Raw genomic sequence first — 17853 nt, 5'->3', positions numbered from 1 at the left:
AAAATGCATGGTCGCAATAAAATATGCATGCAGCACAAAATGGATCAAATATTGAATGGCTCTCAACCAATCAAATTACAAGAATCTTTGTATGAGTTGTATAAAACAAAATGGAGAAACTTTGTAAGATGGAAACTTGTCTCATTTATCTTAAGGTAAATCTTCAATTAAAGTGAGAGAGATGTTTGGGACTGAATGTATGAGTTGGGATGGTATTCAGAAAATTGTGTTATCTTTGGTGTTATCTAACATACCTCCAAATCAGTATTGTAAAAACTGAGTTATTGATATCTCAGCAACTGCTGAGCTTTCACATCCTGCATTGTGACCATTTGCAAGAGCATACAGCTAAATAAAAAATTAGAGCTGGTGGGCGTTTCATAAAACTGTTCGTAACTTGAGAGCAACTTTAAGAATGACTGGCAATCCTTTCTTGTGATAATTGGTATAGGCTATTCATTGGTGATGGTTAAGTCGCTCTTAACTTATGAACAGCTTTATGAAACACCCACCTGGATAGAAAGCTAGAGGGGGAGGGGTGATTGTGACGAAGGATTATTTCTGACAACACGAGTCGAAAATGAAATAGGTCTAGTATGAATAGACCGAGAGTAGAGGTATAGCCTAAAAGCATACACATGAATACTACATGTTGATGATGTTCATGACAGATGTTGATCAAAATGTCAAACTCATGTTAATATTGGGGGGGGGGGGCCTCCCATGTTACGAAACAATTCATTTATTTTTATTTCTTGTGCTTTTTCAGACTACATGTACCTATACCTTTCCTTGGTCATTATTGTTTTTCAGAACACCAATTTTGTGTTATCTTCCACCCTAACATGATGTATAGGGGTTGAATGTTGCAGATTTCATGGCCATATATGGTGTTGCCACTGAGGCCATGTAGTTTTCATGCTAATATGGTGTTCAGAAGATGACAGTCAGACCGCAGGTCCCAAGAAAGTGGCTGCTTTCATCCAAGTGATATTCATGACTTGAGTTGTTTTGCATATTTAATGAGCTTGATGCGGACCGAAACACCTCTTTTCATTCAGTCATTGCTGCTCTAATTGTGCATCGAATTTCATGAATTTGGTACCATTGTAAAGAAGAAGAATCATTCTTTCAGGTCATGTGTTTGGATTTATTCAAAAATTTTGTAATATAGGTGAAAATTTTGATCTAAAATATGCTACAAAATAAATATTTTCATCTGACAAAAGCTGCTTTTTTCACACTTTATTTATGTTTGAGCCCACATGATTTTTATATCATGATAAAGCTGAATATGTATGCTTTGAAATGATATAGGTTTCAAAATAAGAATTGGTTTAATCAGGTCAAGATCACACTTTTCCTTTGCCAAGTACATAAAGCAGTTTGAAAACAAGAATACTGCACTCTGATTGGTCAAAGAGACCACCCAGTGGCAAATTCCAACGGTTCCAGTGCCTGGGTTCGTGGGAAGGTCACACTTCCCATGTGGTAACCTCCTCAAATACCCCGCGCCTGTTGTTCTGTGAACCTTATCCAGCCAATCAGAACTCTGGATTTCATGCAAGTAGAAAATTTCAGAAATCTCGTCTTGTACCTTGGTGGGAAAAGTGTGATCTTGACCCGATTAAAAGATGCCGCATATCAAGAGTGGCATTGTGAGAAAGTACAGAAGTTCAGCTTTATGGTGATATATATATCGTTGAGGCTCAAAATAAAAAGTTTTGTACAATTTGCAAAAGAAAACAGAGGAAGAAAATTCAGTTTTGAGGCACACTTTCAGGCCAGAAATTTACTTATTTAACAAAATATTGTACACAAAATAAATGACCAATATGAAAGAGTAACTTTTACTCTATCTGATGGTGCAATAATATTTCATTTAACTTGAGGTTAAAATAGGTAAATTCTTAGAGAAAGAAAATCTCACGAATCACGAGATTTTGCAAGGAGGAGGATTCAACCACGAGATGATTTGGATGAATCTGGCCTTTTTGCTCATTAGCATAGGGACCTGCGGTCTGACTGGTGAAAAAAAATGTTCCAGAGTTTCAGTCAAAATGTAAAAAAATATTTACAAATAAACCCACATATGTTGGCTATACCACCCCCTTTCTCTATCTCTCTAGTTGATTCTGCCTCTAAGGTGAGCTCTCTATGGACCTACAAGAAAGGTTCATGTCTGTCACTCTCATTTCTCCATCTACCATAGACATGAAACTGTAAAAAATAATATAGGCACTATCCTACATGCATATTTTCCAGTTCAAAAGATTGCCAAACTTTCTCTTAAGTTTAGAACCACCATCAAATGCCGAGGATTCAGAAATTATTTCAAGGATATTGTACTCCTATTCAAAAATTTCATCCCTTAATTTAAATTCTACAGAACTATAATTGATGAAACTTTCAAACCAAGTTTGGTATTTTTTTAGTACAAAATGGAATATGAGAATGTAGGATGTACAAAATGTTGACAAGCATATCCTTCCCAAAATGCTTGCATGCTGTTTATAAGACACTTCGTCCTTTTTCAAAAGTTGAAGATGGTGATAGAACATGGTAACATTTGACCTTCGCTTCATGAAAAAAGCATGGAAGCAACAAACCCTTACACAAAGATCTCCATTCAATTGCAAATTCAAAACAAAGATCCGACTGATTGATAATGTAATTTAATAGTAATCTTGATTGGCTCCTGCCACATTGCAATTGATTGCAAATCTCTGTTATAGAGCCCAGGGGCCTGTTGCATAAAATTTTTTACCTGAGAAAACTCTGGTAAAAACTGAAAACTAAGGTTAGTCTGATTTCTGCCATTGACTTTAGCACAGGGCAAAAACTACAGTAAAAACAACCTGAGTTTTCTCAGGTAAAAAGTTTCATGCAACGGGCCTCAGGTGTATGAATTAGTACATCCATCGCCTCAGTTCACCAGAACTTGCATCATTAAACAAACAACAAAAAACCCATTGCACTCTAATTTATCAGATATTTACAAAACAGAACGTTAGGTTTTTATTTCATTACGTCTATAAGTGTTACAAGAGAATTTGTACAAGATTGAGAATGAGAAACACTGAGCTATTATTACAAGCGGAAAAGCAACAGATAATAGGGTATCGGGTCATGGGAATTAACCTTGGAATATTCAGACCTGGGATTCGTTCACATATGATGCAATAAACTTCCTTAACACATATTCAAGGGAAATAAAGTAGAGCTTCCGAACAATTACTTATCTTACAACAAACACACACAAATGAAATGATCTGCTACGATACTACTTGCCAATGCCATCTCCTCTCAACCAAGGTTGCTGTTCATTATCATGTAAAATGGTATTGCTAAGAGGTCTTTTAGTAGTTTGTTGCATTATATGTGAACGAGACTTCTACCACATCCATATCTGCAGAAGCTTGTTTAAGATTTACAACTCTATTATATTAAATACATTCATGTCATCAGAAAGGGAGCCAATGGACAAATGTCAAATATAACAATAATTTTTAAAGTCCGAATCAATCAAATAATTCTTACTGTTTTGTATACCTTTGGAACTATGATAGGCCAAATTATATGAAAAAATGTGTCTCATGAAGAAAAATTAAATTTTACATCATAAATTCCTGGATTAATGGATAATTGTGACATGTAGAGAAAGAGATATGTATATCAAATATCCCATTTTCAAATAAAAAATGTCTCTAAAATGGATGGAATACATTGTTAGCATGACCAGGAGTTATTATAAACCTCTAAATGACAACCCTCCTTGATTAGACATGTGACTGGATATAAATGTGGGTTTATTTTTTGTAAAGATAAATCTTGTCCTTGAGTACAGAGGTCATAAAGATCCTCGAGACCATTGATACACATGGGAAATTGGCAATACAATTGGAACACAACTAAGGGCAAACTTGCATTAATTAGGCCTTTCGGGTGAAGAGATGGCTAAAAAGATCATTATAGCACCTAATATGAGTTCATGCCCATGTATAGATGAATAAATGCAGTTTGAGCTCCGTAAAAAAATGTCCTCCTAACACTTTCTTCTTGACCTTATGGAAAGAGCTTGGAAATCCCTAGTTGTATTTATAAAATGCAGCATATGCTGCTAAGTCATTCTTTGATTTAAAAATAAAGTACCTTGCTTGCAGGAAGAATGTTGATTGTTCTAGATCCACATTGGTGATGGATAAAAGGATGGCCCTTCAGAACAAACAGCATCTCATGCGAACAAAAGGTGAATGCATGATTTCACATGGCCAAGTGAACCAAGTAAATGTATACCATCTTGAGTGACATAATAGAAGTATAATAAAGGAAATGAACCTTCATATGACTGGTTATGCGGAATAAAAACCTCACTTGTGCCCATTCTAGCATAAACAAAGGCTGTGAAATGTGAACGGTGATGAATTTGAATTTTGCCTTCTTTATGCAAGGAAAGCATCGTGGAAAAAATGGCACCAAAGATACTACTGTAAAAAAAAAATCAGTTGACAATTGAGGTGAAATATGAAACTAAGTTAAGGAATTGAATTGGCTGCTTGTCAGTACCCTTTAGAACAAAAAAAAGGGAGAGATTTTGAAAAAAAAAGGGACTCAAGAAATACAAAAAAAGCACGTTTAAAACATGTTCACATCACTACTTTGTAGAGGCCAATAATGATTCCATTGTTGAAATAATAAGAAATAATTTCATTCTCTTGATAAAAAACCCAAACATGTGCAGAAAAAGCTTTACAAAAGACAAATTTCATTTTTACACCAAGTCACTATTGCTCTGCCTGACAAAGCTTTATTCACACAATTTAGAGAGAAAAAGATTAGTTAATAAAGAAAATCAAAGCTTACATTATACACTTTCCAGCTGTTTTTTTTACATCTAAAATGTTTGCTAGTAACACCCCTAGAAGGATATTCTGTAGTTACTGCTCTATTGCATTACACATGGTTTTAACTCTCAACAGCACTGAGTATTTATATTCATCCAATAGTTGTACATGTTCCTGGTTTCTTAAATATAATCTGTATTTTACATTTCTCATTTAAATACAAGGCAGGTTCTATATAACATGTGACAAACTTCCTGTTTTATGTAATTACATTGTTATACAAGGGTGATGAGAGTAGGAAAAAAGGAGATCCAACAAACTACCATACACAAAAAGTGAACAAATTATGTATCAACATGTTGGTCCTAACTATAGGTTCTCAAATGTTAGTAGTGACTAAATCAAGATCAGTATTCCTTCTCTTCATTTGTATAATGTATTTATGCATGCTGCTAGGCCCTACATGCTTCTTTTCATATTTAGCATGCAGATGATTTTATCTCTTACATTTTGACAAGTGTGTAAGCACAGCAACGAGTAAACAATAATTCAATGAAATATAAAACTTTAGTCATATTAACAAAAAAAAAATTATTACATATTCAACTCAAACCTACAAGTATTTTGATTGAACATGTGGAAACGTTCAACATTTACATATTCAGGACAGACTCAAAATATTGTTCAATGCATGAGCTCCCACTTAATGGAGAAAAAATGGTGAATGGATCAGATAAGCATCACCAATACTACACTAAAAGAGAATTATAGGCAAACATGATATCTAGACTCTCACCCCCTCTCTCTCTATCAGTATCTGAGTTCTTTCTCTCTTCTATCATGCCCTCATATGATCACATCACTCTTTCAATCTCTCTGTTTTTCTCTGTCCATAAACTCTTCTGTATGAATATCTAAGCACAGGTATATAAGTCACTTCTGTTCAATTAACCAAATGCATGCAGATGATTGTGCAAACAACATCTGACATTAAATTTCAGCTCCACTAACATACAATCAGTCTTAAACAATGCTATAAGTGTTAAACCATGGATTCGAGAGCAAATAACCTAAAGTTAAATTTTATTGCTTGTAACACATGCATTAAATCAACCCTCACTGCTCTGTAGAAAGCATGTTGACTACAAATAACTATCTCCTTGTAAGGCATAAAATGCAACCATGGGTCTATAGCTATTACATACTCGCCTTGTTCTGACTTCTGGTATGCACACAATATAAAAAGCCGCTACTACTAGTACCACAGGAATTTTACTAAGATTTGTTTTCTCTTTCATATAAGAATGTAAATATTTGCTCAGTAAAAAGACAGAAATCGGAGGAATTAAAGGTATTGATTTTAAAATCCTAAATGAGTTAGGTGAACCTTCAAGCAAACAGGAACCAGAGGGATCCTACATTCTATAAACAAGGGGACTTTGTTTTTCATTACTCATCTCTAAAAGAAAGGCCATGCAACTGATTTGCAGTACAAAAAACACATGGACCCATGGCCCGTACAGTAGTAAAACAGTACTGTTCTAGTAACAGACAAAACTACAAATCTAAATAATATGAGAATTAAAAATAAAACACAAATCAATATTTAATAATTTCCTTCTCAAGGTCCATCATGATGAAGAATGGGATATGATTACTTTCAACTAAACTGCACAGAACAATGACACGGTCACAATTAACCAATAAAAGCTACATTTGTATCATCAAATTGCTAGATTATCTTACACCTCATATCAAAACAAATAAAATGATTTGACCTTGCTTTGACCACTATACGAGACACTAAATATGACTGCGCACTGCGTAGGAACACACTTTTGGCAGTTTTCATTTGAAGTAGAATGTCTATCACCTGACTAACACCTTTGGTTACGGTAGAGTGAATTCTAAATGCTGTTCAACAGGATCATCAGTATTGTTCTACCACATGAAATTTACTCAAAAGAGTGATTTTTTTCCCCCTTTTCTTGCCCTAAAAATACTGTTAACCTGTTGCCAACTGGAACTGGGTTTTCTCTGTACAAAGCCAACAGGAATTCAGTAGTCAACAGGTTAATAAGACTAAATATCATTGGGTTTTGTGTTATCTTGTCGCTATCAATACGAGAGCTGTTCATTCACTGGGATGTCCTCCGCAAATATAATCTGCCTGCAATCATTCAAGGATGTCTTCTACAGGCTCTTCTCAATGGAAGTCAGAATCATCCAAAGAGCTGGATTTAAACATGTATACACCAATCATGAAAGTGACCTTGGATCACATTGATTACAAGGGTCATCAAACTGGGGACATATGAGATAGATTTGGGAGTCCAGTGATTTGTTGTTGAAGCTCAGTGAGGGGAGGGATGGGGGATTTACTTCTTTTTGCCCTTGTTGTTGGCTCCTCGGGGTGGGGTGACGGGTCGACCACTACCTCCAATACCACTGTATGGAAACTTCTTGTTCTTGTCTGAAGGTTTGAGAATCTGAGGAGAGGATAGAATAGAACAATGCTAAACACCAATCTTAAAAGCATAATTTCACAAAGCCTTTTCCAAATATGAGTGGCACTGGTATACTTTTGGAGGGAAATCAACTATCAAACGATTCTTTTAAGATTGAAAACTTATTGATTTGACTGCCTAGGCAAGACTTGGCCAAAACCTGATTTACTTTAACTTGGAAAAGTATGCAAGACCCAATACTTCTATCTGTTTTAACCCTAAAAAGACTGGGAGAGGGGCTGATTCAGTCCCCCCGATATCTTTCATAATAAATCGGCTGCGCAATTTTTTTTTACCGCGTTGCTCGCTGACATTTTAATTTCAAATCTCACGCAACTTTTGAGACCAGAATTGCGATCCTCAGATACGTGGTTCTAAAATAACGCAACATTTTGTTAGTGCATGCAGACCAAAAATTGCTCAAAAACGTGAATTTGTTTACAAATCCAATGCAAATTGTGTTTTTAGCCAAAATTCACAAATGTATCATTATTTTTCCTTTTACTGATTAAAATCAATTAATTTCATCTTGTTTATGGTAAAAAAAATAAAATCCCTGACAATTTCTACTGAAAAAAAAAACACACTAAAAAACAAAGTCGAAAAACAAAAAAATACATAAGAAAATTATTGGGGTTTTTTTTAAAGTGCATTTGATCAGATTCTTATAAAGAGTCTGAACCAAAAATTAGAATTGTAAGACATTATTTTAGTTAATTAGTGCAAACGTTTGAAATTAGCAATGAGATTTTTCGCAGAATTTGATCTAATGGTTTTGTAGATTTAGCCATGGGTAACGCACAAGATCAATAAGGGTGGGGGCTAAATCAGCCGCCCCCCTCCCCAGTCTTCTTAGGCGTCAAAATACATGTAGCCCAGTCTGTTTAGTGTTAATGGCCTTTCTATTTACGCTATCAATAAATATTTAAAAGTATTTCACATTTCACACTAAAGTTGTCTAGGTTCTCAAGTTCTTAACCACTCTTGCTTTAATGTTTCAAATTTTCAGATTTAATCTATTTAGACATAAGATGTAATAATGTGGCATGCAATTATATTTTGTTATTATAGAATTTTTTTCCTTGTAATAGAACACTCAGTTTACTACAACTACCCCTTCTATGTGAACTATGAATATAAAGCACATAAATTTTTAGGAATAATCCCAAATCATAGACCTCGGACATGTCTTTCACAATTGTTGATCAATGATTCAGTTTACCTGGAATGAGCACATTAAAGTTTCATCCACACTCATCATAGCGCCAGCATTGTCAAACTCTCCACAATAGTTTGGTGCTGAGAACAAAGTAACAAGTTGTCGTTTTGCAAAGAACTCATACCCATCTTCTACTACCTGAAAGTTTTAGAAACAAAACAAAGGAAAAAATAAAGCCCTTCTTCACAAAACTTGTGATCAATGGCAAGTTACATACATCTATAATATATTTCTAAAATCTCTTTAAATCTTTTATATGATTGGCTAATTATAAAATTGTCATGAACAAGTTGTATGAAACAAAGTCCGGGGGCTTGTTTCATAAAGGACTTTAATCTTTGCTACAACTACCAAGTGCTCAGCTCAGCAGCCATTACAATCAAGGTTTCTATAGTACTTAAAGGCAGTTACCATATTTGTAACTCTTTATAAAACGGGCTCAAGATGCCCAATGATTGAAATTACAATTGTTAAGATTTTAAAATACAAGGTCAAACACAGCTAAATAAAATTTGTAAGCCAATGGAAATTAAACTTATATGTATATCCCCTTGATAATCCTATAATGTTTTTTTTTTACAAATGATAAAACATTCCTTCATTTCAATGACTTTCTTATTTTCAGTGTTTTTGATGTAAGGAATATTTCAATATATCAATATACAAAGGTCTGACAGTCATGTAGTTTTCAAAGGGACTGAAGAAAAAATTATGAGAGTTTTGATTTAGTTTTTATTGCCAGAAAATCAACATCCCTGATTATATATAAAATTGAATACTGTAAGTAGACACACTACTTTTAAGTTTAATGCAGTTTCAAAGGAAAGAAAAAAAAGAAGGGGTAGGTAAAACATTTTAAAGTGTGTCAAAAGGTTGTTCAAATTAAGGCACAAAAACAAAGCAAAAATCCTATCGAAAATGTAAAATCATGATACAACTGCTAGATAAATTACCTGATGTGCTCTGCATATGAGATCCAAGTCGTGCTTTTGAAGGAATTTAGAAACAATTTCACTACCAAATGTAAATGAGACACCACGGTCGTTTTCACCCCATCCCACCGTCTCTTTATCAGGGTCTGACCAGAGCAAGTCACAGAGCAGTCCCTGGTCAGGTACGTCTGTGGGACGCATGATGCGACGGATTTGTTCCATGGATTGAAGATCAGGAGACAGACCTATGATAAGGGTAGTTTTTAAAAAGGTTGTGAATTGTGACAAGATACATGTGTGTGCTTTCAAGTATTTTATTTGTTCTAATTTCAATGACAACAAACTGCCAAACATCCAACATAATGGAGAAAAAAAATGCCCAAGGTCTTATTGTAGAGAAAGTAGTATTGCCTGTTGTTACTTTTAATTTGGTAACAACTAACGATCAATTACTCCTTCTCACACATGGTATATGCTGAACTTGTCAGGATATAATCTTTGCAGGCCTTCTAATATCCAATAACTAAAGAAAAGTATAAACGTTACAGAGAGGGGGCACTGGATGTCAAATTTGAAATATAATGGCTGCCAAATTTGAATTCTAACGTCTAAAAAACATCAAGTGACCACAACACTTTAGTAATCGTGGAATGTTAGATGATAATGGAGTATAATTCAACTGATTGCCATATTTACAACAAAAAACTTACCTCCATGACAGCAGAAGATCTTCTCATCAATGATTGCTGTGATTGGTAAGCAGTTAAAGCAGTCTGTAAATGTCTTCCATAGTTTGATGTTGTATCTCCTTTTACCTGTAAATATTCACAGAAACATCAAGAAAACTATAAAAGTGGAAGAAAATTGTTTTTATTAAGGAATCAGCTTTTCACTGATACACTATATTGTCATGTTCTCCATAAAAGAGCAGAATACAAAGCATAGGTTTTGTGTTTTTTTGTATATGTTCATCCTCCTTTTTTTCTATTTCTTCCTGGTAACTTCTTCTCATTCAGTTATAAATGAAATATGAAACAATCCAACCTTCCACCCATAAAAATATGCACATGATGAACTATCTAAATAAAAATAAATACAACAAAAGTGAAACTAATTATAATAAACAATGAATTTTTAGATCTTCAGGTCTGTAGTATCAGTTAGTCTTTTACTTCCTCAATTTGTAAAGAGATGACTTGCAGCAAGACAATGAATTATCCTTTATGAATCTATTGCAGAAATAACGCAGATATCATGACACTGTAGGATATTTCCTTTTTGTATCTTTACTTATAATAGACATTCCATGTTAAATAACATGAAATTAATACCAACTGCAATTTCAATGTCAGATGTACATGTAGGTATCACTTATTGTTCACTACTGTGTGTGTATTGTATCAATGCCATTCAATGGTATACTGCCTTAAAACAGTTTATCAACAGAACCTATACAAAGCATGAAGGTTACCATCCTTGAAAAGATAATTGTACATGTACATGTAGTCTGTTGGTTTTGGGTAGTCAGGTTAACACTAATTGTAACAATAACCTCTCCATCCTTTGTACAAAGTTCTGATCACTGTATTTCTCTTTCAAAGTGATTATAAACATCATTCACACACTGCAGTTTTCCTGAGATCTTCCTTATAGTTCTTTTGATTAATCCCGATTCCTCCATGTGCTTAGCATTCATCACCCTGTTAAATTTTTCTTGAATTTTTAAATTTTCGCTCATGACATGTGGCATCTAGGGCTTTGACCCAATAGAAAAACTAGGAGAATGTTCATGGCGTAGGTACATGTATTATTAAACACACAAATTACACAGATGTACAAAACTAGTAAGTATATTGGATTTTACAGAAAAAAATATCAAAGATGTATAAAATCAAAAAGTTCGTATTTGAAGAATAACTATGTTCATCACTCCCTGGAAGATCTAGGAAATTATCACTAAAAAGACATAAAAGGGGTAAACGTGTTCACATTTACTTACATTCATCGTAAAATCCATATATTCTGTTGATACTTGCGCACTCATGGTTTCCTCTGAGGAGGAAGAAGTTCTCTGGGTACTTGATCTTGTAGGCTAAAAGGAGACAGATTGTTTCCAGAGATTGTTTCCCTCTGTCTACATAGTCTCCAAGGAACAGATAATTAGCTTCTGGGGGAAAGCCGCCATATTCAAAGAGTCTTAGCAGGTCATAGTACTGCCCATGGATGTCACCTGAAGAAGAAAAAATAATACATAAGTAAAAAATATAAAAGTTTGCATCAACATTGGTCAGAAAAACTCTGATTTACATACAAATTCAATTTTATAATTTTTTTTTTAATGCCATAGTTGAGATGGAAAAGAAAGTTCTTTACTGTAAAAGTACACAATACACATGCAAGCAATTTTAGCGTGTACATGTAAAGGAAATATCAAAAACAAATTTTAAAAACTATTGAAATTATTGAGCTTCCTAATTTAACACCAATTACTCATGGAATGTAAACACACCAGTCCAAGGTAAACTGGAATTTTTGCATATCAACTGTCATGTGTTCTCAGCAGTTCATTGTCAGCTACTTTACATGAATATTTCCTGATTTAATTGGGATCAATAATGAAAGTATCGCTGGTAATCAAACAGTACATGTAGTATGTATTCTGCATTTAACATCCCCCAAAATGTAGAAAAGTCAGAGTCATCAGTACTTGCTATATTTAGAAAAGTGTGACAGGAAAGAAAGGAAATTTTGGTCAGGATGGACTTGCCAGAGTCCTGAAATTGACAATAAATTGCTTAAAGGGACAAATAAGCAACTATTAAAGATAAATGTAGAAAGACACGGTCTTCTAGTAAGTCCACAATATCACAATTTTAATAATGTAGTATAACTTCAATCTAAAAGTGATGAAGAAAGAAAGATATAGTGGTGCCAAAATTATTAGAACACCTGGCAGAATTTTGGGGGGCGATTCCACGGTCAGTCGCATTACATTTTTACTAGTCTTTCCTAATACATGTACTTGGTGCTTTTACAGGGGTGAGTCTTTCTGTCAAGTTTATACTGTCAATGTATCTTGACAAGTGAGGCTTTAAAACAATAAAGACAAAGGATGTATGATGTATACATATTGTGGATGCCATGATGTCCCAAAATCGGTCAGTCGCATTACACAAAAAGGACATGGAAAAAAGTGACTGATTACTTTTTGATAGTTCTTTCAAATAAAAGCACTTTGACCAATTTCAATACTGCACTTGCAAATCAATAATACATGTACATGTACAGTTGAGGCCAAAAGTTTACATACACCCAGGAAATTCAAAGAAAAGCTGACATTTGTCAAACGTCATAGAATTTACTGTATCTTATAAAATATTTGTGCTATCATGACAAATTTGATATCAAATTAATGAGTATGTCGTACCCCTTCATCACATTGCTTTGTCACCAGGAGCTGAAAAATATTTAGGTGACAATTTTCCCCCTAAAATCTTCATATCTTAGACAAATTAAAAATAAAAACTTGACAAAAACATTTCATATTTGTGCTAGTTACTTCTCAAAACAAACATTTCAGATTACACATTTTTGTTCAGTGGTGACATATCATGATAGAAAATGTAATATAAATCATAGATTTGACATTTATATATTTTTATGAAACAATGTTTGAAAATATAAAAACTAACAATAGAATACAATGGCATTAATATTACTTTTTTTTCTTCAACGAAAATTCCACCTGAAATATACTTTGATCTCAACAGTATTCCTATCATGTGGAAGAGCTTAATATGCCCTTTCATTTGATACCAAATTCTTCATGGTAGTATTTATATTTCTGAAGATATAGTAAATTTAATGATGTTTGGCAAGTGAATGAATTTCACTGAATTCCAAGGGTGTATGTAAACTTTCGGCCTCAACTGTACATATAAGTCTCAAATAAGCCATTTGAATGTGGGAAGCAATTTTGAGTTTCTTTTGTGGATACAAAAACTCCGGTCAGTTGCATTACAGTCAGTCGCATTTCACTTTGTCCGGCACCACAAATTTGACATTTTCTAACAATTCCCGCAACTTGTATTTGAAAATTTTCTTTTAATATGATGTAAAATGATGACCTTCAGATTATTCAATTACAAAACATTAATTTTCTGTTATAGAAATTAAGAAAAAGAAATATATATGTAGTCCCATGTATATTATTTTTTTGTATGATTTGAATTCTCCTACATATATTTAGTAGAACCGTAAAAAAAAAAATTGAGGCTAACTATGATCACCTTTTGCATGAAATTCCCATGAGTTTTAATAGAAAATTTTGATCCAGATTTTAAATAGAGCCAATACAAATTTTGGGAAAGTGTCTGCTTTTGCTTGGAATCGCTCATTTCAATCATTTTATTTGTTATCATTCAGTAGGCCATTAAGGTAGGCCTACATGTATCTATATAATGGTTGAAAATGGGAATGTCTACACTAGAATGTACATGTACTTTGAACCCACTCTATTGTGTGACTGTGTGTTAGGCCACCAACTGAAATATCTTAAGAACATTCCATAGTTATGTTTATGTGCATCATGATCTGCACATATTTTACGCTATGACCCTATTACGCTATGCGCATTGACATCACAATAGATAAAACAGGTGATTATTAATAGGTATCAGGTGATTTTTCACATGATCTACATGATCACTGCAGATTTGATGTGTTATTTTATATACATGTAGCTATTAAAGTAGCTGAAAATACTCCATGGACCTTGACCTTGACTCCATAACCTTGATTTCTAATAAATGGTAGAGTGGTTTCGCATTTTTCTTCGAATAGATACAAAGCCTTCAGTGCATTTTGGTGTTTAAAATAACACACTTGCTCCAAAAAAAGTGCTGTTAAAAGTATGAAAACAAACAAGCACATGAACCCTTATTTTTCAATGTCTATACAGTTGCTCAAGTACAACTTCCCCTACAAGCTGGCAAATTTTTGTGAAAATTACATGGATTTTGAATAAAGTGCAGCATTTATTGTACTTCTCATATTTGTTATAGCATTTTCAACTTTATAAGATATTTTTGTCATTTTTCATACATTTGAAAGAAATCAAGGTGCTGCTAGCATTAAAAGGGCAAATGATTAGCAATATAAATGATTTCTCCATCTTCAGTATACAATTCCAAACTACATTTATACTGTAAAATTTGATAATTTAATTTATGTGGATTTTAGCTTAGAAATAGAGGTTTAACCTCAACGTAGTGATATTGTGGGACCTACATGTAAAAATGCCAAATTACTTTAGATACACAATTCTCGAGAACTTCCGATTGGGTGAACTTCAAAGATCACTCCAACCCCCACCCCGGGCAACTGCACATGTTCAGAATCCCATAGACTTTATACATGTATGGCATTGGTGTTCTGTTTATTGTGTTCACTACTGTATCTGAACAAGCACAGGATCTTTGATTTTCAAATAAAAAAAATCCAGGTAACTTTTTACATGTATGAAAAAGAAAAAGCACATGAACTATTAAAAAAGAGGACATGTAGACTAACATACTGTACATGCAAGAATACATTTTTCCAGAGCAGATTCTTTTGGCTTGAGACAAAGCTTAAACTTCCAAGACAACATCTGCACAAAAATGCAGCATCTATTACAGTATTACAGTATATGCCTAGTACATGTATGAGATGTTCAGTGTGTTGGTGAGTCAGGATCTTCAAGAACTAAATTACATAATAGGTCCACTGGCTGCATATCTTTTCCATGGGATCAACACATATACATACAAAAACCTACAGGTAATCTACTTGGCTTACAAAAATAACCCATGTGTATTGGGGCAAACAATGACATCAGGAGGGACAATAGACAGGGTTCAGAGTCTGCTCTCATTCATCAAGGCTAAAAGTAGTATTAACTGTAGTCCTTGGGAAAATTATACTGAACTACATGTACTCTATCCATGGTCACAAAGCATTCCTTGGGTTGATTGTGAAGCAGTTGAAAATAAATAAAACATTAATCTAAACTGAATAGAATGGATGGTTAAATTGATACAAGTTTGCAATACACTATAGTTAATCATAACAATTAATAAAAAAAACATGGCTAAAAATACAGTAGAATGGCTTATAATATTCTAAATTGTACTATAGATCTGTTACAATGCAACCTACAAAAATATTCCCCAAAACAAAGAAGTGTGAACCTACGAGTGGATTAAAAATGGTAAACAGACAGAAGATGAAATTATCAAGACATATACTTTTCATGAATGTATCATCCTTCTGCATTCTGAATCAACTTATCTCTACATCAGTCTGTATACATGTACAGTATCTCTTGTACAGTTTTGTCGAGATATTCCATAGCATTCATTTTTCAGATATGAATTATCACATAAACATGTCATCAGGTATGTAGGCAACATAGTGACACTCAGAAAGATGAGTTTGTGCACAATGTACCACCACACAACTGACTGTAAAGGTCATTGGTTCATGCCTGAAACAAAATACTCATTAACTCAAAATAGAAATATCCCTCCTCTGGAGATGATCAGGAATAGGAAAACAAAAGGGCCGCCTACAGGGCTCATTGCTTGCCCATTACTCACCACAAATCTTCAAGGGTGCCTCTAACTCCAATAGATTTGGTTGACTGAGGAAGAGTTCTCTGGATTTCAGACAGAGACCACGGATCTCTGCTTCGGTCAGTTGTACATTCTTACCGGGTCGAGAGCCACGAACTGCAGAAAACAAGAAAACATTCAAGAAAAAAGGAGATTCATAAAATTTTGAAACCCTAACAGTAAACTTGACATACACCTACATGTATGACTGTTAAAAATATCTAGGATCAATACTGCACCTACAGTGTATCGTACATATCGGGATATCCTGTACATGGCTGTAAATTAATTTGCATAATTGATACTGCATTAATGCATTTATAAAAAAAACATTCCCAGTTTTCCAGCCGATATTTACATGAAATTTTTCAGATAATTTTTACCAATTAAACTTATGCCACTGATATTTACACATGACACACATTTCTTTCATGCAACAGGCGCAAAAAGAGCTATTTAAAATCAGTACAAATCTATGAGATTTTTAGAATTTCTCATGACTAATCATTATAAACCAATCCCAAATGAAAGCTTGTTTTCTTTATTGTATCTGTAGAATGAGTCACTATTAATTGTTATCTATTCTGCCCGACTTCCATTATTCCTCATCGGTCCCTGAGCCCTATTGCAAAAGAATTCATGAACGACCGGTGAATTTACAAGGAGCCTCGGTACTATTCCTTATATACCTGGCAGCAATTTCCCAACCACTCGACAGGCGCATGCATGCATATAATTACTCTCCCGTCTGTACATGGACGCATTTGGCTATTGAGAGGAGAGTTGCTTCCACATACATGTACATGTACCCTCTTCCAAGGGTGTGCATGCAATAGGAATGTGTTTTGATGTGTCCCAGTGTGCATGTATACAGAGAGCCTGTACAAGAGAAAGAGCATTGGCATTTGAAGCATTGCTTGCAAGTGTTGATTATAATGCTTTCCCATTCTGGAAGCTTTTGATCTGCCACAGAGATTTTCCATGATGCTCAAGAAGACATAAATGTACATGGTCAGTCAGAGAGAAACAAAAGCTTTTTTTAAGTTTCATGAGTGTAAACCTACATCAATTCTATGCTTTTAATTACTTTGCATCTTTAATTGACTGTACATTTTAATGTCCAAATCCCAAGCAAATAATGAAGTGTGGGAAGGTTGTACAACACTTTGCTTACAGATAAAAAAATTAACTCAAAACCTCGTGAATGACCAGACAATACGGCACATTTTGACCTCATACTGTAGCCATGTTCGATTCTTTGTATGAAACAACTTCAAATGACTCCAACTATGTACATGTATATACTGTACAGTGCCTGCATTACGCGATATAGGAGCAGTACCGACTAAGAAAAAGAAATTTTCACAAAATAATGCACCAATCATTTAACCTTGATCCTCTGACCTGAAACTAATGCAAGATGATCAGTAGGTGGTTTCAGACCGCCTCGAAGTTCGCCAGTTCCAGGTATTCTCTGATCGGGAAATTTACCCCGATCAGAAAATACCAGGTATTTTGGTAATGTGAAAGCAAACTACGCGTAATTTCCCCGAAAGAAAATACCCGCTAAATAGTAGGTACTTGGTGAAATTACGAGAACTTTCGTGGGGATTTTTCCAAGGTCGCAGGTATTTTGGCGATGTGAAAGCAAATTACGGGAACTTTTAGCCCAGCGTGTCGTTGGGCGCGGCGGCGTGG

General features: G+C 34.3%; 1 protein-coding gene across 1 annotated transcript in view; it reads right to left on the bottom strand.

Moving 5' to 3' along the window:
- Nucleotides 1-2994: 2994 nt before the first annotated feature.
- Nucleotides 2995-17853, bottom strand: part of LOC121408994 (serine/threonine-protein phosphatase alpha-2 isoform) — a 34943-nt gene continuing 20084 nt past the window's right edge. The window contains exons 2-7 of the mRNA XM_041600758.1: nucleotides 16141-16272; nucleotides 11502-11732; nucleotides 10213-10317; nucleotides 9524-9747; nucleotides 8574-8708; nucleotides 2995-7333 (exon numbers count right to left, since the gene is read on the bottom strand). Of these exons, the coding sequence (XP_041456692.1) occupies nucleotides 7223-7333; nucleotides 8574-8708; nucleotides 9524-9747; nucleotides 10213-10317; nucleotides 11502-11732; nucleotides 16141-16272 (938 nt within the window). The 3' untranslated portion in view covers nucleotides 2995-7222. The remainder of the gene's footprint in view (nucleotides 7334-8573; nucleotides 8709-9523; nucleotides 9748-10212; nucleotides 10318-11501; nucleotides 11733-16140; nucleotides 16273-17853) is intronic.

The sequence above is a fragment of the Lytechinus variegatus genome, chromosome 2 (assembly GCF_018143015.1).
Source record: "Lytechinus variegatus isolate NC3 chromosome 2, Lvar_3.0, whole genome shotgun sequence".
Lineage (NCBI taxonomy): Eukaryota > Metazoa > Echinodermata > Echinoidea > Temnopleuroida > Toxopneustidae > Lytechinus > Lytechinus variegatus.
This window is presented reverse-complemented; position numbering and strand designations above follow the sequence as displayed.